The 22597-nt window shown below is 43.2% G+C and overlaps 5 protein-coding genes across 15 annotated transcripts in view; 3 read left to right on the top strand and 2 right to left on the bottom strand.

Moving 5' to 3' along the window:
• Positions 1-10: 10 nt before the first annotated feature.
• Positions 11-6904, bottom strand: LOC145704060 (uncharacterized). 7 transcript variants are annotated; one of them, XM_081781491.1, is made up of 4 exons: positions 6785-6904; positions 898-1475; positions 542-851; positions 11-498 (listed from the first exon to the last, which is right to left on the bottom strand). In XM_081781491.1, exons 2-4 carry the CDS (start codon positions 1454-1456, stop codon positions 336-338), a joined length of 1032 nt encoding a protein of 343 aa, XP_081637617.1. In that variant the 5' UTR covers positions 1457-1475; positions 6785-6904; the 3' UTR covers positions 11-335. The 7 variants fall into 7 exon arrangements, with proteins under 7 accessions (XP_081637617.1, XP_081637612.1, XP_081637613.1 ...); XM_081781486.1 differs by having other exon boundaries at positions 6714-6869; XM_081781487.1 differs by having other exon boundaries at positions 6706-6860.
• A 65-nt stretch (positions 6905-6969) lies between these two features.
• LOC145704059 (transcription elongation factor SPT6-like) lies at positions 6970-15269 on the top strand. 3 transcript variants are annotated; one of them, XM_081781484.1, is made up of 13 exons: positions 6970-7369; positions 7645-7826; positions 7919-8321; positions 8369-11634; positions 11675-11908; positions 11947-12278; positions 12319-12584; positions 12624-12793; positions 12838-13181; positions 13223-13667; positions 13712-14387; positions 14433-15019; positions 15065-15269. In XM_081781484.1, exons 1-13 carry the CDS (start codon positions 7248-7250, stop codon positions 15070-15072), a joined length of 7035 nt encoding a protein of 2344 aa, XP_081637610.1. In that variant the 5' UTR covers positions 6970-7247; the 3' UTR covers positions 15073-15269. The 3 variants fall into 3 exon arrangements, with proteins under 3 accessions (XP_081637610.1, XP_081637609.1, XP_081637611.1); XM_081781483.1 differs by having other exon boundaries at positions 14430-15019; XM_081781485.1 differs by lacking the exons at positions 6970-7369; positions 7645-7826 and having other exon boundaries at positions 7917-8321; positions 14430-15019.
• A 315-nt stretch (positions 15270-15584) lies between these two features.
• Positions 15585-18213, top strand: LOC145702382 (mitofusin-2-like). Its single transcript, XM_081779604.1, has 9 exons — positions 15585-16238; positions 16280-16417; positions 16462-16775; positions 16817-17068; positions 17109-17230; positions 17275-17396; positions 17440-17723; positions 17771-17864; positions 17909-18213. Exons 1-9 carry the CDS (start codon positions 15710-15712, stop codon positions 18055-18057), a joined length of 2004 nt encoding a protein of 667 aa, XP_081635730.1. The 5' UTR covers positions 15585-15709; the 3' UTR covers positions 18058-18213.
• On the bottom strand, positions 18174-20973 carry LOC145702381 (uncharacterized). Of its 2 annotated transcripts, none has more exons than XM_081779602.1 (4): positions 20870-20973; positions 18978-20591; positions 18614-18929; positions 18174-18575 (listed from the first exon to the last, which is right to left on the bottom strand). In XM_081779602.1, the coding sequence occupies exons 1-4, from the start codon at positions 20948-20950 to the stop codon at positions 18364-18366; spliced, it is 2223 nt and encodes a 740-aa protein (XP_081635728.1). In that variant the 5' UTR covers positions 20951-20973; the 3' UTR covers positions 18174-18363. The 2 variants fall into 2 exon arrangements, with proteins under 2 accessions (XP_081635728.1, XP_081635729.1); XM_081779603.1 differs by lacking the exon at positions 20870-20973 and adding an exon at positions 20639-20717.
• Positions 20974-21381: 408 nt separating this feature from the next.
• The window catches only part of LOC145702942 (peptidyl-prolyl cis-trans isomerase 5-like), a 37334-nt gene continuing 36118 nt past the window's right edge, over positions 21382-22597 (top strand). The window contains exons 1-4 of one of the 2 annotated variants that reach the window (XM_081780240.1): positions 21382-21539; positions 21620-21794; positions 21987-22204; positions 22249-22384. In XM_081780240.1, the coding sequence (XP_081636366.1) occupies positions 21459-21539; positions 21620-21794; positions 21987-22204; positions 22249-22383 (609 nt within the window). In that variant the 5' untranslated portion in view covers positions 21382-21458 and the 3' untranslated portion in view covers position 22384. Of the gene's footprint in view, positions 21540-21619; positions 21795-21986; positions 22205-22248; positions 22570-22597 lie in introns of those variants that run through there. The other variant, XM_081780239.1, reaches the window with a different exon arrangement.

Below are 22597 nucleotides of genomic sequence, written 5' to 3'. Positions count from 1 at the left end.
CAAAGCTTGGTTTATATTTGGTTAATTTATTTTTGGAATGTGGGGTAAAAATGATCAGCAAAGCAAGGTTAGTTATCTTTCGGTTAGACGTAAAGGATTGGAACTTACATGGACAATTGTACAGAAGAGTGATTGTTTCTCTAACTCTACTACGGAACTTTTCAACTCTCCAACTTAGGACAAACAGACACGCCTTAATCGAGGGATTAACACTTTTCTTCAGAACAGGCGTGTTTTGTATTGAGCGAAAGAGGGCTTTAGCCTGCAGAAGAGTAACTTTTTTTACGAACGATGTAACAGGACATATAAACAGAGCGAATAGATTAACTGTTAAATTAACTGCGACGAAAAAAGGCGAGCGCGCCGACGACTCCAGCGATGACTCCAAGGGCGCTGACGATGACTCCAGGATCATTCGGGTCTGGCTGTTGATAGTTGACCACGTGATCGCGGTACTTTCTGAGTCCTTCCCAATCGCCATTACTTTCAATATAACGGCTAAAAAAATATTTTAATTGAGTTTTTGACAGTGAAAACTTACCGAAAACGCCTTTCAATAAATTTTTCCGAGACATTCTTCAGTCTCGATTTGAGTTCATTTGTCTGTTGGACGGATAAATCATCTTTACACGCTTGTAAAACGATGTATGAGCAGTTCAATGTGTTCAAAAGTGATCGCCAGGTTGGATTGTCGACGACTTTGTCGATTAAGTCCTCGAATGTAAGTTGAAACCAATCGATGTTGCTAAGATTGTTTGAGCCGCGATCTTTGAACGCTCTTTTCAGTTTTTCACTGAAGTTTTTGAAGTGCGTCGGGTTCTCGTTTCTCATGATTTCTACTAATTGAGAGGCTAAAAAGATCAGTTATGCTACTGAAAAGGTTGTTTTTTGACTTACCGATATCTGAAATTTCTTTTTCTCTGCCGGTTACTGCGTGAGTTGATGGAGACTGAAAGACCATGCGGTGGCAAATTTCGCCGAGTGTTCTTTTGAAGCCGTCGGATTGAGATCGATTTGATGAGGAGGAAGAGGAAATGGTTGAAGATGATGTTGCTGGTTGTACAGGGAGATTTGGAGGAGGGATGGTTGGATCTTGATCGTTTCCAACTGTATTTGATTGGGTGCTGTGGAGCATCGCCATATCCGGATCGATTGAATTGGCGTGGCTGTTAAACACGTCGTTGGCGACGTCAGCGTTGGAATTATAACTTCTGTTAGACGAAGGCAAAGAAACAAGGTTGGATTCCAAATTGGAAGATTCCGTTTCTATGCCACTTTCATCACTCGATGAGTCGGAGCTAGAGCTTGTCTCTGATCCGGAGCTAGAGCTCGAACTCTCACTGTCCGAGCGGTTGATTAATTGGTTATTCTGAGAGTATCTCTGTGCGTTGCTGTTCTGATGTGGATTCATAAGTCGATGAGGAGAATTGTCTTCGTTAAACTGTGGCGCAATCATTTTTTCCCTTTGGGAAAACCTTAAATAATTATTGAGCTCACGTGATTATTCCCGAGTAAAAGGTAAAAATGTTGAGTCTGGTGATATCTTCCAGACAAAGTCGTAAAAATCGCATTGTAAGGCACTTTCTTTACTATCTATTTTCGTCCTTACAATTCAAGGTCTGGCAGTAAAGTCACTGAGGCAACAAAATGAAGTCTTGATGTGCGAAAAATGTGAAAGGGAAGCAAAATGTTTGATTCGCAATTCAAATTCAAGACTCTGGAAAGCCCTCTTTTCGCTTGAGAGGTTCAAGAGGATTCAGATGGCTGGTTAGCAATGACTCAGAAAGTTGATCTCATTAATTTTCATGGCGAATAGTTTCTTATTATCCAAAATTAAACTCTCGTAAAAAAAAGCCTCTGATTTACCATTTTCGTCTTTATGCCTGACTTCTTTTAGTTTCTCTGAGAACATGGCCCTTTTAAATGGCGCGTCGCTAAATCCCGCGCATTACCTTGATGAATGGCAGATGTTGAAAATACAAAAAAAAATGTCAAAAACCAACACTCAGCCAGAATGTTGTTTGAAAATTTCGTGGTTGAAATTGGCCTCTTATGAATCTAATTGCTGTGAAATTTCATTCTCACATGAGGGCAAACAAATTTCGTAAATTCAAACAAGACAGATGTATCCTTGGCAGATTGGGTACGATGAATTCGTTCTCAAGGTGAAATAGAAAAAAAGAACGTACCTCTCGGTTGGTAAAGAATTTCTTGGAAGGTGTCAAAAATCATAATTCAAGTCATTCGTCTATCCATCAAGATTGAAAAATGTGCAAAGAAATCACAGAATAGACTAGTCACAAAGTGAACAAGGTCGTCCTGGAGACAAAGAGGAGTGCAAATTTGATTGAGAGCTAATAAAGCCTTCAATGGAAAAAGCTCCAATCTAAGCAGTTAAAAAACGATGGGAAGATTCAATAAAATGGCATCCGTAAAGAGTCGTAAAAGCGGTTTACTAAGATCAAAATATCCCCATCACGAGACCTTAAATTTAAGGCGCAAGTCAACACTCTTTGTTGATTTCAGAATTTTTCTTTGGCAATTCCGTTTTGTTTGTTTGATGGCCTTCAAAATTGAAGGGCTAGAAGTCAAATTTTCGTTTACTTTAACTGCTAATAACGCATAATGCGATCTTTTCAGTAGCCATAAAGACAATTGGACGTTAATCATCAAAAACATGAATAGAACCTAAGAATATTAAGCTTGTTAAAATTTAACGAGCGAGGATATTCATCGATGGAAACATTTTTACAGAATACGTCTGCATTCCAAGACATTTAACGATACAGCTCCTACGTCATTTTTGAATGAGATTCTGAAGAAGTACACAAGTTGAAGTTCAACGTACTCAATTCAAATTTGCTCTAGAATTGACATCACAAAGAAGACAGATTGAGAAATCCCACAGTCGAGAATTTGAACTCAACAAAGTTGGAGCTTGTACCCTCAAAGTACAAAAGTCCTGTTTGAACAAGCAGTAGTAAAGAAAAGAATCAGGATATGAATAAGTTAGGGAAAAGCTGATTTTCTACATTGTACTCGTTAATGACATTTATGCCCTTGTAAACCTTGGTGAATAATTCATCAAAAATCGTAATTATTGTAGCAAATTTGCACCAATGGCACCGTGCCCAAGGAAAATATGTGCGAAGACAACAACATAAGTGACATCGCCGCAGATGTCAAATGTTTAGAAATGAGTAAGCTTGAAAGACAAGGTGACGAAGAAAGGGATGAGGGCGCTGCACTGGATGATTCATTCCTTTAGAGAGAGAGGAAGGGCTCCTCGATTCTAGTGATTGAAAGTTTCCCAGTTCTCATAAGATTAGCTTCGAAGAAGTTACAGTAAGATTTGGATCCAAAGAAGCACATAAAGTTCGATAAGAGCCGTTACAAAATTACCGGGGCAATCTTACTTTTGCTCTAGCTCCGAGGGGTTACATGGTAGCCCCAGACATCTATATATGAATCGGCGTAGAATTTGAAGCTCTATGCCTGTATCATATCAGATTTCCGATATCTCCGAAATTGCCGGTTTTTTTATCGGTTTTTCATTGAAATTATCGGTTTTATATGTTATTCTGATTCATTTTCGACGAAGAATCTATCTGTAAAAAAATAACGCCGATATAACAAGAAAAAACCGGTAAAAATATCGGTTTTCCTAGTAAATTATCGGTTTTTCATGTAATTTCGATGCGTTTTCTTCTGCAAGCTTACCTGTTTATCCTCAAGAATAAATATATCGGATAATTACCGGTTTCAAAGCTATAATATGATCTAAAAATCGGTTTTCCGGCTTTAATTCTAGTGCGGTCATGATTTTCTCACTTACACTTATACTGAAGTATATTCTAAGCTTTCGAAAGACCCCATATTTGTCTATTTTCAATAAATCGCCGATTGCCAGGAGATTATCTTTGGTAAGGTTGGTGTGAATGTCCTCTAGAGCTCGTTCTCTGCCTTTCCCCGGTTCTAGAGGCAATTTTCATCTATTTCGAGTGCATTTTGAGTAAAAAAAGGCAAGGGAGGCTTTTTAGACCGACGGTTATTGGCCGAAAAGGCAAGAAAAACCTGACGAAATTCCGACAAAATCCGACAAAACCCGATCCTACGTCGGGTTTTGAAGGGTGAAACCTAGGAAGTAGGGTGATTTACAAACCAACCGGGGACTAGGATCGTGGGGACAGGGTTCGCGACGAGAATGGGGATTTCCGCCATTTTTGCCCGAGTCACCGTTTACCCAACATCGCCGTTTGCCAAACTTGAGGAAACGGGGACTTTCCACAGTCAATCCTCGCTTCTTATCCCTCCCAGTTTCGAAAAAATGGTCAAAACTAAGATGAGCGAGTGAACGCGAGCAGAGCCTCCCAAAATTTTTCCGTGAGTGAGCGAGCGCGAGAAAAGGCTCCAAAATTTTTTCATGAGTGAGCGAGCAAGAGATTGGCATAATAATAGGCTGTGAGCGAGCGCGAGCAGAGATCTCGCATTTTTAAGGTGGGTGAGTGAGCGCGAGCAGTGGCCTTGAAGTTTCACCTGAGTGAGTGAGAATGAGCCCTCGCTCGCCGCTCGCGGTCATCATTTTTTCAAACATTGGTCTCTCCCTACTTTACCAACTTCAATCACGGGTTCAACAACTTCGATCCTGGCTTTTAAGACGTCAATCCCGACATATCGATCGTCAATTCCGACTTCTTTACGCCGATCAGGACGTCACTAACTCCAATCCTTGCTTCTCAGACGTCAGCCACGGCATCTCAGTTGTCAATTCTGGTTTCTCAAATGTCCCAAGATTTGGTTGAAATTGATGAAATTGATGAAGCCGGGATTGATGTTCGAGAAGTCGAGATTGACGTCGAAGAACCCGGAATTGACATTGAAGAAGGCATATTGAAATCGGTGACGCCAGGATTGAAGATATAGAAATCAGAATTGTCGTTGGAGAAGCCATGATTGATATAATATAAATGATATTGGAGAAGGCATGATTGAAGTTGGTAACGTCAGGATTGGCTTTGAAGAAGCCAGGATTGATGTTTGAGAAGCCAAAGAATGTTTAATGATCTACCAATATAGATTTATTAACATCGCTGTTTGCCCAAGATTACCGTTTCTCCAAGTTGGGCAAACGGCAATTTCGGGAAACGGCGACTTGGGCAAACTCGAATTCTTTGGTGATACCAATTGTCAACAATGTTGGAAACAGAACCTGCGCTACAAGCTGAGCACAAAAAATATTGAGGTCCCGATTTTTCTCCGCAAAAGTCATTTTCATCTATCTTTACAGGTGCATAGGAGAGTTTAAAAAATTAAGCGGCGGAAAGCAGAAAAAAATTTTGCGGCTATGAAGGCAGGATTGAGGGCCTTGAAGCCAGAATTGACCTATTTTTTTAATGATCTTGACCGATACTTTGACCGAAAAGCCCAAAAACCGATTATAATTAAAGTTACATATTTTGTATAAGATGAAATTAAATAACTTCACTTGAGGCAAATTTTCGTAAAAATTTTTTTCGTGCTCAGAAGAAAGAGCAGAAAATTCTGAGTCGAATTGGCTAGATTTGACCAAAAAATTTTGAATTTATGACGTCAAAAATTACGAAATAAAGTCAAAATTTGGGCATTTTAGTTAAATTTTGGGGCCACTTTTAAGGGGGTTTCTGTTGGATTTATTCGACGTTCTATAGCTCAAAAGAATCGCCGTCGAAAACCGAGGGGGGGTTTTTAAGGGTTTTGAAAAAACTCAAGAAAAAATTTTTGACCATTTTTCGACCGGTCGGTTTGAAGGTGTTTCTCTTAGAATTTCTCAAAATCCGCGAAAACCCCCCTTCAATTTTTGATGACGATTCTTATGAACCTAAGAACGCCGAAAAATTCAATCGAAAATCCTTTCAAAATCGGCCCCAAAGTTTTTTGGGGAAAATGAGTCATTATGACGTCATTCCAAAAAATTATAGAGCCGGAAGTAGACCAATCGACTCAGAATTTTCCATTCTTTCATATGAGGCCAAAAAATTTTTTTGAAAAATTTTGCGTCAAACGAAGTTTTTTAATTTCATCTTAAGCAAAAATTGAATTAAGAAGGAAAATGCATCCGAAAAGCTTTGAGAACCGACTTTTTTATAAAGAGTTAAAAGGAAAACCGATATTTTTACCGGTTTTTCTTGTTATATCGGCGTAATTTGTTTACAGATAGATTCTTCGTCAAAAATGAATCAGAATATCATATAACGCCGATAATTTACTAGGAAAACCGATATTTTTACCGGTTTTTTCTTGTTATATCGGCGTTATTTTTTTACAGATAGATTCTTCGTCGAAAATGAATCAGAATAACATATAAAACCGATAATTTCAATGAAAAACCGATAAAAAAACCGGCGATTTCGGAGATATCGGAAATCTGATATGATACAGGCATAGAGCTTCAAATTCTACGCCGATTCATATATAGATGTCTGGGGCTACCATGTAACCCCTCGGAGCTAGAGCAAAAGTAAGATTGCCCCGGTAATTTTGTAACGGCTCTAAGTAAATACGGGAAGACGTAAAAGAATGCTCAACTCTGCAAATACAAAATCTACTCATTATAGACTCAACAAATTATCATGTGACTCTGAATATCTCCATCATCAAAGAAACTACACGACTCAAAATGTGCATTATTCAAAAAGAAAAAAACGAAATTTGAACGTAAAACTGTACCTTGTTACCCCAGAAGCCCTCCAGGAAACGTTTTCTTCTGTAAAATCTCTTTTCAACAAAGGAAAAAACAAGGTTTTACTTTTTTTGGTTATTTTTCTTTTTTTTTTTCTTCTCCGCTGAAGGCTCACGCGAGCTGCCTCAGTCTCATGATCTCGTGAAAAAGCATTTTCAAGGTCCACTACACCAAGCTACCACACCTCCCTGAATCGCCAATAATTCCCAGCAGCGCAGCCAAAATGGCTCATCGATGAGTCAGCTGGCGCGCGCCCTGATTGGCCTCTTCTTCTGGCCCTTTCTCGCTCATTGCTCGCGTGAGCGGCATTTCTTCTCAAACTGGAGTCTCATTTGCCCAGTTTGAGTTTGAAAACGGCCGAATTTGAGCTTTCCAGTTCAAAATAAGGCCCAGGAGCGTTCAGAACGCCCCGAAAAACCTCAAAAAACTCCAAAATTACTCGAAAAAAACTCTGAAAACGGGCCAGATAGTCGAAAAAGTGCGTTTTTGCACCGGAAAATAGCGTTATTCTGGCAGAAATTTGCGTGAGATGAGCTCCTCGGACGAGTCAGATGATGAGCCACGACGGAACCTTCAGGCGGAGGATTCCGCTTCAGATTCGGATCAGGATACGGGACGACCTCAAGCCAGGATCAACGACTCTGCATCGAGGTAGACGAGAGTTGATAGCGTTTTTAATCGAATTTAGTGTTTTCGAGTCGAAAACTTATGCTAGTTTTAAATTTCTTTCATTTTTGCCTTTCAAGCTTCGTGTTTTCGAGTCGAAGAATTATACTGAAGGACTTTATTTGCTGGGTGTACTTACATTGTCACTTATCAGCTTTTATAAAGTTGGAACGAGAACCTTTTTCAACTTCTTTGTTTGCTATTTACATTATCGAAGAACTTGTTTGCAGCTGTTCGGAAACCGAAATTCTATTTTCTAGCGACGAGGATGAAGCACCCCGAGCGCGCAATAACCTCGATTCGTCTGATGACAGTGACGACGAGCCAGTGAGTCGAAAACCAAGACAAGCTGATTCGGCTTCTGATGATTCTGACGGAGAAAAGTCCACGAAAGAGCAGTCGGATGATGCAATGTCCGGCTCCGATGATGAGAATCCAAAGGAAAGAGTTTTTCTCAACTCATTATTCTTTGAAATTTTCGTAGTTTTCTCAACTAATGAATTCCCCTTTTACTTAATTGAAACTCTCGAAAGGGTCATAAACGACCAGCAGACAGCGATGACGGAGATAGCGACGATTCCGCCGACGAGAAACCGAAGAAAAAGAAAAAGTGGAATCCGGCTGATTTTGAAGACAAAATGGCGGAAGAAAGTGAGAATGAAGATGAGGAGCTTTTGAGAAACCCCAAAAAGTCGAAGAAATATAAGAAGATGAAAGTTCTCGAGGACTCTGACGATGACGAGGACGATTCGGAAGAAGATGGAGATCTCGAGGATCTGATCGACGACGGAGAGGTCGAGGAAGAAGCTTCTGGCGAGAGACGTCGAAAAAAGAAGAAAAAGAAGCGAAGAGATGGCGATGATGCGCTGCGAGATGACAAGCTCGACGATGACGATTTTGATTTGATCAATGAGAACTTGGGCATCAATGTCAACAGGTAAATAGAGAAAATTTTTTCACAAAGTTGTAACTTTTCATCCCTAGGCGTCAAAAGCTCAACCGAGTTGTGATGGACTCCGACGATGAAGAAGACGCGAATGAAGATCTAGACGATCGAGATCGAATCCAGCGTGACATTTTCGACGAAACACTCGGCTCCGATGACGACCAGCCTATGGAACCGCGCCGTGCTCGACGAGAAAAGGACAACTTTGACTCTGACTCCGGTTCCGACGACGAGAACAACTTCATCGTCGATGATCAGGGCAATCCTATTTATACGAACAAGAAGTCCAAAGGCGGAAATGTTTACGTCGACGAGAATCTTCGCGAAGCAGCGAATATCTTCGACATTGATCCGACTCAGCTTGGGGAAATGTTTGAAGATTTCGAAAACGAATATGGAGAATACGACGAAGACGAGCCGCGGCCTGTGAAGCAGAAGAAATCGAAGAAAGCGCTTACAGATCTTTATGAACCGGACGAACTTGAGCGACGAGGCTACAATGACGAAGCCACCGCGATCATCGACGAAGATCGTCCTGAGCGCTTTCAAACTCGAGGAGATGGTCAATGCCCGGTCAAGTATATCGAGATTTCAGACGTTCAAACAGACGCAGATGCGATCGAGAACGAACTTGAGCTGGAAGCTCGATGGATCTTGGAGAACGCTTTCAACTCTTCCATTTCCAATCAAGAATTTGAAGATCCAATGTTTCGCCAGGAAGTCAAGCAATTGCCTGAATTCAAGAAGAGGCCAAGAGAGGGTGAAGAGCCTGAACCAGAGCCAGAAAAGATGCCGACTGTTTATGCAAGCCCTTATCCCAAGAAGAGAATCGACGACGCTGCTAAAGTGTTTTTGAAATACAAAGACTATGAGCCGTTGCGAAATCACGAAGACCGCGAACAAAGACTAAAGTACATCATGGAATACGGCAGAAAACACAACACATTCCTCTTCAAGATTTACAAGGCGCTTTACAACTTCCGAGTCGGAGAAGGCATTTCAAACGGTCTTACTGTACTTGAACCGGCGTTTATTTACAAATATAGGCAAGAGCAAATTCTCCACTGGGATCTGATCGGAAAATACATCAAGGATGAATTCGGTGTGCCACTTAAAGATTTCATGAGCGAACGAGAAAGTGATTTTCCAAGAGAAAATGGCTCTATGGCTGGCAATGACGGCTGGGGTAGTAGCACCGGTGATGGCGATTGGGGTAACCCCGAGATGGCTCGAAAACCCGGCGGATGGGGCGACGCACCCGCGAGTCCCGTCGGTGGCGGTTGGGGCAACACATCTAATGATGCTGACAAACCAAACTCTGGTTGGGAAAATAATGATACCTCAGAAAAGTCATCTGCATCTCCATGGACTGCTTCCGAGTCAAACAAGGAAAATATTGGTGAGAGCCCATGGGCAAACACAGCAAGCAGCAGCTGGGGCGGCGCCGGTAGCACGGGCCAACCTATGGATACTTCAATGAGCATGAATGGGCCGCGTCTTGGTCGTATCAACCGCAAAATGAAAATCGGTGATCATGAAGGCAGAACTCAGTTTCTAAACGAAGAGGAGCTTCAGAGAGTGAACAAGGAACGTCGCGAACTTGGTGATGCCGATATCACCTTCGACGAGCTCCTTTGGTATCGAAAAGAGAAGAAAGGCGAAGAGGGAGATGACCGAGAGCGAATTCCAGAGTGCGAGTTCCCGAATGAAATTTTCGAAACCGACTTGCCTAATGTCAACGAGTCGCGACTCAACTACATCGATACTGAGCAAAGTCTTGACTTTTTCGATCTCCACCGAATCCTTCGATATGATGAGCACTACATGAAATTCTCTCAAAAGAAGATCAAGCTCCACAAGCTCTTCCAGAACATGCTTAATTTCCAGTACGACGAAAGTCAATCTGAAGACTTCAAAGTTTACCGATCCCTTGAGCCTTCATACGTCAGTAAAGTCGAAGAATGCAACACTCAAAACGAACTCGATGATTACTTTCAGTTCTTCCAGCTTCATTTTGGCCGGGATGTCCAAAAAATGAATCAGAAAAATCGAAATGAGGACGAAGAATACAATTCTGGAGACACAAAGAACATGAAGCAGGCCCAGCGAAACTCGAACTACAACTTATGCCTGAAAAACAACCTTGGCGAAGTTGCTAAGAAATTCGGTCTGACACCGGAAGAATTCGCTGATCACGTCAAATGCGACTTCCAGAACCACGAAGTCAATCAATGCGACGAGCAGCCAGAGGAATTCGCATCATTGTATGTGACAGATCAGTTCGATTCCGCCGAGAAAGTTCTCCGCGGTGCCCGTTTTGTCGCCGCTCAGCAAATGGCTGTTGAACCCGAAGTTCGAAAGGTTGTTCGAAAGCAATTCTTCGAAAAGGCATGCATTTCCACCACGCTGACGAAAAAGGGCGAGCGTGCTATTGACGAGGACCACCCCCTTTATCGACTTCGATTTTTGAGCAACAAGCCCATAAAGGATCTAAAAGGCGCCGAATTTATTCACTTGAAAAATGGAGCCGATGATAAGCTCATTGAGATGGAAATCGGCCTTGAAAAACGACCTAGTCACCGATTCACTGACCCAGACGGAAATGGCATGATTCTTGACGACATCGAAGAAGACCTCTTTGATCTTTACAACAAGGATCTCAATGATGATCTCACTGTCAAGTGGAACACGCAGCGTCAGATGCTAATTCAGGAGATGCTCAATCAAATGCTCTATCCCGCCTTTATCCAAAAACTCAAGCTCAAGTTGATTGAAGAAGCAGAAGAAGGAATATACGAGTTTGCTCGGCGAAAGTTCCGTGCCATCGCCTCTGCCGGTCCGTGCATTCCGATCAATAATCCCCTCGAAGATGAAGACTACGAGCAAGAAGATTTGCTTCTCTGTCTCCACGCCAGTGACCGAATTGAAGTGCCAACCTTTGGAGTCATGCTCAAGCAAGACGGTGAAATCCACATGTATCGAAAATTTAACCGAATCATGGCTCCTGCAATGAGAGAAAGTCACCCTCATCATCAGTCGATGAAACGCGACATTGACCAGCTGAAGCAGATTCTTTCTCGATACCGACCCTACGCTATCATTTTGGCTGCCACTTCGATGAAATCTCGAAACCTTATGACCATGGTCAATCGAGTAATCGAGGAACTCCACATCGAAGACGGCTATCCCAAGCCTGTAGTTGAATTCAGAGATCCAATGGTCTCTCGTGTCTACTCTGTCGCCAAATTCGCCCAAGAAGCTTATCCTGATTATCCAGAAGAACTTCGTCTCGCCATTTCATTAGGTAAAATATTTCTCTATCACTAAAGCTAATGCTTTTCTAGGACGATTTGCTCTTGACCCTGCAATCGAAATCTCCCAGCTCTTCAACCCAGATGATGACATTCTTTGCCTCAATCTTTCGCCAAATCAGTATCTTCTCAAAGATCGTCGAACTAAAGATCTCCTTCGCAAAGCACTTGAGGAAGAAATGCAGAAAATAGTTTGCGACATCGGAGTCGACATTAATCAGGCTATCGCTCTTGATCATCACAGTCAACTTCTTCAATTCTTACCAGGTATTTACAATTGACTGAACCTCTTCTTATATTTACAGGTCTTGGAAGAAGAAAAGCCGATGCTTTCCTGAAGGATTATCGTCGCCAAAATATCCGAATCGAGCATCGACAAAAGATCCTTGGCGTCAACGATGATCAAGTCCGTTCGATTGGTCCAACCGTCTTCGTCAATTGTGTCGGTTTCATCCGGTTGAACACTTCCGAACTCGGCGACGCTGAAGAATACGTCGATGTTTTCGACAGTACTCGTATTCATCCAGAAAGTTTCGAATATGGACGAAAAATGTGCAAGGATTTGGCTTGTCAAGTCGCTCCAGATGAAATGGAGGAGGACGAGTACGAAAATGAGGAGTATCGAGCTGTCAACAAGGTAATTTATGACGTTAAAACTGTTTGTCATCGAATCTTAGGTCATGGGAAAGCCGGAGTACCTGCAAGGCCTGGATCTCGAAGCATTCAATGCTGATCTGATTACACTCAATCACAATGAGGGCAATTTCAACATCTTCAACAAGATCTGCACGCTCTATCAGTTGAAAAAAGAGATCGGTTCTCCATTTAGAGACAACCGCAAGCCTCCCAGACAAATTCATTCTGACGAGCTCTTCTATCTCCTTACTGGTGAAACAGCGGACACTATTTATCCGCAAAAGATGGTAACTGGAACCGTTCAAAGGTACACAAATAAGTGTTTATGATGTTTATCAAATCTTAGGTTCATGTACTCGGCGACTAAGAAGGATGAAAACGGACAAATGAGCGAGGAAAATCTAAAAGATCCCAAGCGAGTGGAAGGAACAGACTGCTGGATGTGCCCCTGGTGCAAACGAAAAGATTTCACGGAACTCAGTCAAGTCTGGACTCACTTTGACACCCTTGACAATTGTAGGATTTTTAAAAATGATCATCTTGTTAAATCAATGATTTAGATGATAAGTGTCCAGGAGAACTTTGGGCGGTTTCCATCAAGCTCGACAACGGCCTTTCGGCCCTTGTTGATAGAAATAGCATCTCCAGTCGAGACGATGGGTACGTCGAGGATCCAACGACAAGAATGAAGCTCGATCAGGTCGTTCGAGGACGCATCAAGTCCATCAACTTCGAAAAGTTCCAGTTGCGATTGACTACGAAGAGTACCGATCTACAGAACGATAATTTCGGAGCCAATCACAAAGAGCAAGACAGGCATCTGGATAAGACCAAGATGGACATGGTCCTCGCTCAATTTCAGAATAAGAAGAAAAAGGCTCAAAATCAGTCTCAATACACCAAGGTACCCTATGAAATAATTCGGTATTTTCATAAGTTTTCTAGCGCGTCATTGCTCATGATAATTTCATGAACATCTCCTACGGCGATGCGATCCTCAGACTGCAGTCCATGGATCAAGGCGAGTGCATCATCCGACCAAGTTCAAAAGGATCTGATTTCATCAGCGCCACTTGGAAAGTCCACGACAACATTTACTCGCAAATCACGATTCACGAAAGAAACAAAATCAACAGCTACACACTTGGTGAAAAGCTCATCATCAACGGCGAAGAGTATGAAGATCTCGATGAGGTTATCGCACGATACGTTCAGCCGATGGCTTCGAATGCACGCGATTTGATCGAGCACAAGTACTTCAGAGATATCGGGGGTGCTCGTAAGGAAGCAGAGGCTCTTTGTAAGGAAGCTAAAAGAGCTGATGCGAAGAAGATTCCCTACTTTATCTCCTGCTGCCGCAAGGACACTTGCGGCCCAGCCGAAGTTGAAGGTGATCTAATTTCTCTTCAATTGTTTGATAAACTTTATTTTCAGGGAAATTTATGCTCTCCTTCCTCCCTTCATCGAACAGCTCTGTGAAGCACGAATACATAACAGCACTGCCAGACGGATTCCGCTACCGTCAAATTGTTCACTCAACTACAGCGACTCTCTTCCAGTACTTCAAAGAGCATTACCTCGAGCGTCCTCCAGCTCCTGTCCGTCGCGATCCAAAACAAGGCCTGGCAGAAATCGTGAATTCTCTCAATCGACAACAACTCAAGGAGCTCAAAGGTGGTGCTTACACTCCTTCGGATCCATTCGAAGAATCACCGCGCAAACCAACACTCCAAAGAGTTGATGATGATGGATTCAAGAAGCCTTCTCTTCTTAGAAGAGTCGATGATGATGACGGCGGCTGGGGCAGATCATCTGGTAGATCCGGTGGTGACCGTCCAGGAAGAGACGATAGAAATTCTTGGGGCGGTGGCCGAGGCGGCGATAGAGGTGGCGACAGAGGATGGGACCGTGGAGGAGATAGACGCGGAGGCCGAGGCGGTGGACGCGGCCGAGGACGTGGTCGTGGCGACTTTGGTGGACGAAGAGACGGAGGAGATAGACGAGATCGAGATGGCGGTAGCTATAGGGGAAGAGACAGAGGAGATCGTGGCTCTTCTTTCAGCAGAGATGATCGACAGCCATCCTGGAATAGTTCAAATGATAGAGACAGGTAAGAATCGTGCATTTTGTCTGCATCTCACAATTTGTATAGTAGAGAGCCATCACCATGGGGCGGAAAAGGAGGTCCATCAGCCGAGAGAAGTCCATGGGGAGGCAGCGATACAAGTGGTAGAGACCGAGATGACGGTGGAAAATCACCATGGGCTGCAAGGGACGCTGCTGGCGGTGGTAAGTCACCATGGGCCGGTGGTGATGCTCGACGAGAAGGATCTAGCAGCTGGGGAGCCCCAAGAACGCCAAGAGCTGACGAAGGTTCTTGGGCTGGAAGCCGCACTCCAAGGGGCGGTAAAACTCCACGCGGCGATATGACTCCACGGGGCGATCGAACTCCAAACCACTCTTGGGGTAGCAATCCAAATTCACAGTCGAACTCCAGCGGCTGGGGAACGAAGAGCGGCTCGAGAACGCCTTCGAGCCCGTGGGGCAACAAGAGCAGCAGCGGTGGTGGAAACGCATGGGGTGGAAAGAGCCCCGCTCGAGATGGCGGTGGAAGTAGCTGGGGAAATAAGAGTCCAGCTCGAAGCTCTGGTGGATGGGGCACCAAAAGCCCAAAGAAAAAGAATTCCGACGCGTGGAGTGATGCCGCTACGATGGGCAATCGATCACCCGATGGAAACACCGGTTAGAAAACTTTTAATGAATGAAATTAATCATAAATACTTCTAGGCTGGTAATAAGTTCAAACTACCACTCCGCTTTGTTCAAAAATGCAAAAAATACAAACGTCCAATTGGAAAATAAGGTCTACAAACCACAACTGTACAAAGATTTCTAGATAAATAAATTGACTGCCCAAAACAAGACAACCTTTATAGACCAATTATTAAACCCCTTCAATCTTGCTGATACCTGCAAATAAATATCGCTTGATTTAAATCATTGCGTGAGTTTTCTTTTTTGTGATGACTGTGTGTTAGTTTGTGTAAGGGTCAAAGAGGGTTCAGAGATGAGGTTGAGTGACTAACAGACGGCTTGAATTCAGAATGGCTTTTTCAGACATTGGAGCGACGAGAAAATGAGTGCGGTCATGCCAAGAACGGAATCTGTATTTGAGGAGTTCTCCGACGCCAAGCGGAAGATTCAGGAGGTCTTCGAGCAGATTAAAGAGCAAATAGAAGCAGTACAGGAAATGGCTCAAATTTTTACGTCTCTATAAATTATTTCAGCAAATTTTAGCCATCATTATAGACATTCATTGAGACAGTGGTTACGACTGACACCGACCATGTTCTTTCATCAGACACGATTGCAGAGCTCAATGAGCTTGTCGTCAAAGTAACAGGCGTCCACGAGATCCTTTCTCGAGATCAGATGAAGGTTGCCTTCTTCGGGCGCACCTCAAATGGAAAATCAACATGCATCAACGCCATGTTATGGGACAAAGTTCTACCTTCCGGGATCGGCCACACAACTTCCTGCTTCCTGGCTGTTGAGGGATCGGGAAAGCCCAATCCGTATATCATTACTGAAGATGGAGAAGAACAGGCGGTAGAAAAAGTTCAAAAGCTAGCTCATGCACTTTCTGGCGCCGCGGAAAAATTGACAGAAGACAGTTTGATCAAGATTTGCTGGCCGAAAAACAAATGTAGACTTCTCAACGCTGAAGTGTGCATTGTAGACAGCCCTGGCGTGGATGTGACGCCCGATTTGGACCTGTGGATTGATAAGCACTGCTTGGACGCGGATGTATTCATTCTCGTGGCGAATGCAGAATCGACAATGATGCAGGCGGAGAAAAACTTTTTCCACAAAGTTTCTGAGTGCTTCTCAAAGCCGAATATCTTCATTTTGCACAATCGATGGGATGCTTCTGCTCAGGAGCCTGATATGATGGATGAAGGTTAGATTTTCTTCGTTTTTATTAATCTTAATATTTATTAGTTCGAGCTCAGCATCTTGAACGAGCAGAAGCTTTTCTCACCGACGAGTTGAAAATTTACAACTCCTCTGAAGCCCAAAACCGTGTGTTCTTTATCTCAGCTCGGGAAATGCTCAATACAAGAATCTCAAGGACTAAAGGTAAGAAGACTATTCGCTTGAGATAATTAACGATGGATTTTAAGGCATTCCGGAGAACCCAAACAACTTCCCAGATGGCTTCAAAAGTCGTCAGCTCGAGTTCGAAGAGTTTGAGAAGAAGTTTGAAGAGTGCATCACTCGTTCAGCGATCGCAACGAAGTTTTCTCAGCATGTATCTGGTGGAGAGAATATCGTCAAACACTTGTCAAAAATCCTGGCCGATTTGAATGCTGCCGCACTTGTCGTAAGAAATATCTCTAACGACGAAGCGGATACACAAAAGATGAGGAAAAACTTCAACAAGGATCAAATGGAGAAAGTCACGAAGAAAGTACATGACCAGATTAGCCACATAACAGTAAGTAAAGTCACTCCAATCTAACCTAAAAGATTCGATAGGACAATGTATCAAACCAAGTAGCTGCGGCACTAGACATCGAGCTTGGAAAAGTTTCTGAGTTGGTTGAAAATTTCGAGTTCGAAAAATTCCACCCCTCAAAATTTGTCATTGACGCTTATCGAAAAAAGCTCATTGAACATGTCGAAAATGGAGTACGCCAAAACCTCGTCTCCCTTTGTTCAGCATCTCTTACTGAAGAAGTCAGTCGGGCAAAGATGGAAATGATCGAAGGACTAACAAATGTCATCAAGGTAAATGGAAGAAAATTATCTCATTCTATCGGTATTTCAGGATAAAGAAAAGTGCAAAACCGAAGCTAACCGACCATTTTCACTGCAATACGAGATCAATTTCTTTGCTCTGAATGATTTCAAAGAAGACCTGAGCTTCAAGTTCTCCGCTTCTCCCACGCGGTAAGACAATTCTAGCTCTTCCCATTAATCAAATCATTATCAAGCCTTCTGGAAAAAGTTCCTTATCTCGGAAAAGCCGTTACTTCTTACAGTGTCTTATCCTTCATTCAAAATATGACTGTCGGAGCCTGTTCTAATTTGCCATCGCAGATAGAGAGCATCACAAGTAAGCCCCCATTCAAAAATTCCCCTTTCATAGTTGAAATTAGACGGAACAATTCGAGCTCAAGATGTCGAAACTGCAGAGCGATTCCTTCCCTCTGGTGTTGTTGCTACAGCAGCTTGGAAATTCTGGAATAAATCTGGACTCTCAACTATTGGAAATCGAATAATAATCGGGGGAATCTTTGCTTATGCAGGATACTACGCTTTTGAAAGGATTCGATGGACGCCTGCGAGACAAGGACAAGAGTTTAGAAAGCAGTTTGCTGATCATGCATCAGAGAAATTGCGCCATTCTGTTGAATACACCGCTTCGAAGTGTTCCAATCAGGTTTTTATAAGAGAAAGTTATTAACACTGTTATTAACATCTTATCAGGTTGAATCTGAGCTGAAGGAGACATTTACTCGGTTAGAAATGACCGCCAAAGAAGTCACCAACGATCTCACGGATGAAATTAATCTCTTGGAAGGTATTGAAATCAAAAATTATGATCGGCTCTAAAATCGATTTAAGAAAAATCCCAAACCTATGACGGTATCGCGGAGATGGCGAAAAAGTGGAAAAACAAATTCGACTGGTTAGAAATCGAGCTACGCAATTATCGAAACGACTTCATTCCCAAGCTACCCTCTCGTTTGTCCTCGCAGAAACTTGACATTTAGCCAAACTACTCACTTCTATTTTTATTTCTTTCCGTATTTTTACTCACAAAAGTACTGTACCTGTTACTACCTTCAACACTTGTCCAGCTTAAACTTGTCATAACAATCTTGAAAGTTCTTCAATTATTTATTTGTAAATTAAAAACTAAGCTACTACTCGGAAAGAATGAAATGAAAAAAGTATTCTTGCTGACGGATATTTTATTCATTGTTTTCTATGCCTCTAAAGTTGCAGCAAACATTCTCCTACTAGTGAAATTTGCAGACTTATTGAAAAGGATAGATTCTATCCGATAGATATTCTATCTATGCATTTGGATCTGTAGGAGTTTTCCAGAATTTCTTATTTTCGAAGACACACTGGGTCATGTGTCCTGGGTAGTCTCCAGCTGGCATAAGGGCGTTCGCGAGGGTGAGGAGGCACCAGTCCATTCCGAAGGCGTCGAGGAAGTTAACCTTATCGAGTCCGGTGAGGAAGATTTGAACATCGTCAGAGCCCATGTTTTTGGTTGGAACACCTGAATATGTTTGAAATAGAAGATCGAAAGAACAGTACCTGATTTGAAAGCCCAGGGAGTATCCTTAGTGACAACCTGAGTAGACTCAAACGAAAAGCCTCCCAACGAGTACTTTCCGTCGTTTTTGAAGTAGACGTAGTTCAAATCGTAAACATCCTCGGTATCGACAAGCTCGACTCCAACCTCTCCAGATCGCATTTTCTTCAAGAAATCGTTACCGCAGACATCCTTGGTCCAAACGATGAATCCTTGGTAAAGATCTGTTCGAGGGTTGACTGGGGCGTTCTTCACGCGGAATTTGGCAGAAATAAGAGCCGACTTCTCGTTTTTGTAAATGTATTTGGCTGTTTTGCGCTGAATTTTTTGCTTTCATTTCATGCTCAAATAAAAAAATGAACTTACCCCCTTCCACTGTGGTGTCCACGAATCATCGCAAACATCTTCTCCAGGTTCACATCGGAAGTTCCCATTTGTGTTGACACACTGCTCGAATTCATGACAGTGATGCGCTCCAGTGAGGCACTCATCGTGATCGACACATTCTCCATTGTCACAGACGAATCCAGATTCACATGCTGGCTCACAGCTGCAAACCGATGGAGGTTCAGTTGGTGGCTCGGTTGGTGGTTCAGTTGGGGGCTCGGTTGGTGGTTCCTCAGTTGTTGTTGATTCACAGTTACTAGCATCTCGACAGATGCATTCGTAGCCCATTTCCGAAGCTGCATCGTTGGAGCAGTATCGATCATCGGGACAGTTATGGCTTGCGCAAGGCATAGGAGTAGCTGGACCATCACCTGGCTGGCAAGAAAGGAGCAAATTGTATCCATTCCATGGATAGTCAGCCGAGAATTCGCCATGTCCACCTATGCATGTAGCATCATGATCGGGGTTTCCGGTAGCAAAATATCCCCATGCGCCAGGTGAACCAGCATAATACCAACCGCTCCCTGGTTCCCATCTGAGCTCTCGATTGTCGGGCTGACAAAGGTACTTGTCTCTGTCATTATGGACACCATTAGGAGTGCAAACAGCACCGCTCCAATTCACGTTGATGTGTGTGCAACAGCCGAGGTCAGTTTTGGGGCCTTCATCACAGGTCGCGAGGCGGCCATCTTCGTCCTCGCCATCCAAGCAATCGTTGAAGCCATTGCAGAATTTGTGTTCAAAAACGGGTCGGATGACTCCAACTTCATCTCCGAAGAGACATTTTGACTTGGGCTCCATTGGATGAGTTGTAGCTTTCGAGTCTTTGCAGTAGAGATCCCAACCTTGTTCCGCGTCGGTTGTTGTCAAAAGTGGGTGAGAGGCGTAGCTTTTTCCTGAGAGAAGAGTAAACCCACTGTACATGACGTTCGAGGCAGGCTCGAAGGGATGACCAGTATCGATCCATTGAGCAGGGTCGATGTCTCCTGCATCATCGCGAGGCTCGATCCAATCAGCATAATCAGGTCGATCCTGTTCGTGAAGGTATCCAACCGCATGAAGGAACTCGTGATGAACTCCACCGATGGTGACGCACCAGTTTGGAAGACGAAGTGCTTGCCAACCTTCTGGAATATGCGGTCGTTCACCTCGACCACAGTTGGAGCATTGGCCAACATAAGACCAGCATCCATCACCTAATGATGTTTCTCCTTCGATCCAAACACCGTTAGCATAGGTCGCATCCTGATCATGAATGAACTTCAGACAGCTCATGGCCTTTGAGAAATCAACAAGCTCGTCGTGAATCTGTTGATGATGTTCAGCAGGGACCGTGTCGCCAATGGCATAGGGTACGAGGTATGTTCCGTCGGCGGGATCAATCTGACCTTGCCAGAGATTAGCCCAGGTAACAAGGCCTCTTCCGGTTGGACTCACGCTTGGAGCATCGTAGTCGATGTTCAACTTCTCTTCAAGATAGCCAAGAGCTACCAAGCTTGGCACCTGCCATGGCTGGACACGAAGATCACCATACTCTCCGTTATGCCAGTCAGCGACCTCTGGGTGAAGCTGGTAAGGAGTCCCAGCGAGCACCTATGTTAATTTTATATAAAGCAATCAAAAAAATCTCTTTTTATTACCGTCGATGCTGTGACTGCAAAAAGCTTCATCTCTCTTTATGCAGAATGAGAAATGGAGTGTCTGCAGCGTTAATTTATGCCTTTTCGAACTGATTTAGAAGCAGTCGGAGAATCTCCGATGCATTTATCGCCGATATCTTATCGAGTGCATATCCCTACGATAGAAGCTATCTCTTTATATTTTAAAGCAAGTAGCGTCTTTTAGAAATATCATCGAAAAAACACTTTTACCTTTCGAATATAGCCTTTCACTTCCTCTACTCTAGCTTGACCTGTTTGAGCAACACTGCTCAAAACAAAAATAGGTTTCATTTCAAATAAGACTGTTAGAAGAGTATTTCTCCTTAAGTTTGATATGATGCAGGTTTTGGGAGGCTTATATACACGTTTACAAGAGATCAAATTTTAGAGTTCTGAGATTCTAATCGGCTAAGCTTGTTTCCAATAAGAACTCTCAAGTGCCGAATATCAAGTTTTCTAATTTTCTTATGAAACCTTGTCGAGTTTCGAAAACTTATGCGCTATAAATTGATCGAGTTTACAATTCATATTTAAATTTCTATAAGATTTATTCGGGAATTATGCTTTTGAAATGTGAAGTAGCCCATCAAGAGATCAAAAGAAGGTTTTCCAGCGCTCCTCTTCCGCCTTGAACGATTCGAACGTTAGGCCACGTGTCGTAGTAGCAATCTAGATTTGCCCTGAGTCGCGGCGAATAGCGCGTCGCCGGTGCCACTGACGTGGCGATTTACCCCAGTCCGCGTTCCTACTGGCTTTGCTCGTTTAGTCAAGAGATTCAGCCCCGACTACTGAACGACTCATGAAGGTTTTTCTTGGACTACTTGCCCTTTTGGGTCTTGCCCATGCTGAAGAGAAGAAGGGACCACTTGTTACTGATAAGGTGAGCTTTTTTTAGAGCGAATTCTCAAAAAAAAAATGGTTCAATGCTAACCGAGAACTTTTTATTCAATTCCACCGTAGGTCTTCTTCGAAATGACCATGGGAGGCGAAGACATCGGTACCATCGAGATCGGCCTCTTCGGCAAGACCGTCCCCAAGACCGTCGAGAATTTCTACACCCTCGCCGCTGGCACCAAGGGATTTGGCTACGCTGGCTCCAAGTTCCACCGAGTTATCAAAGACTTTATGATCCAAGGTAAAGACTTTTATGAAACTGATTTTGAATGGATTGACAAACTCGTAAAGATATTACAATTCAGTTCAATACGAATACCGTATTCTGAATACGTTATTTGATTTTTCGATCTTATTGATATTTGAGATTTAGGTCACTTGCGTTCAAAATGTGAACTTGATTATTTGTCTTGCGTTAACTCATGTTTTCAAGGTGGTGATTTCACTCGAGGAGATGGAACAGGCGGCAAATCTATTTATGGAGAAAAATTCGCTGACGAGAACTTCAAGCTCAAGCACTACGGCGCTGGCTGGCTCTCAATGGCCAACGCTGGAAAGGACACCAACGGCTCCCAGTTCTTCCTCACCACCGTCAAGACCCCATGGCTCGATGGACGACACGTTGTCTTTGGCAAGATCCTTAGTGGAATGGTAAGCCAGCATTCTCAATTTCCCTTACTAACAAAAAACTCTAGGATGTTGTCCGAAAGATCGAAGGAACCAAGACCGGCGCGCAGGACCGACCCGTCAAGGACTGCGTCATCAAGGCCTCCCGACACGAAGCTGTCGCCGAGCCCTTCGCCGTCTCCAAGGAGCCCGTCAAAGAATAAACTCCCCCTTCTCCAGTGCCCTGCCAAAACTGATAGAAAAAAGTGCCCCCAACTTCAAATTCGCCAGTTTTCTCCAGTCGATGAAAACGCAACCGCAAACCTACTATTAGACAAAATTATTAACTGTCCAAATGACTCAAGTGCAATTCTATTAAAAGGTCCAATACAATTAATATGATAACATAATTTTGTTTACATCGTTTTTATTTTATGC

This window comes from Oikopleura dioica, chromosome PAR (genome assembly GCF_907165135.1).
Source record: "Oikopleura dioica chromosome PAR, OKI2018_I68_1.0, whole genome shotgun sequence".
Taxonomy (NCBI): Eukaryota; Metazoa; Chordata; class Appendicularia; order Copelata; family Oikopleuridae; genus Oikopleura; species Oikopleura dioica.
Note: the sequence above shows the minus strand (reverse complement) of the source record. Positions and strands in the feature narration are given on the sequence as shown.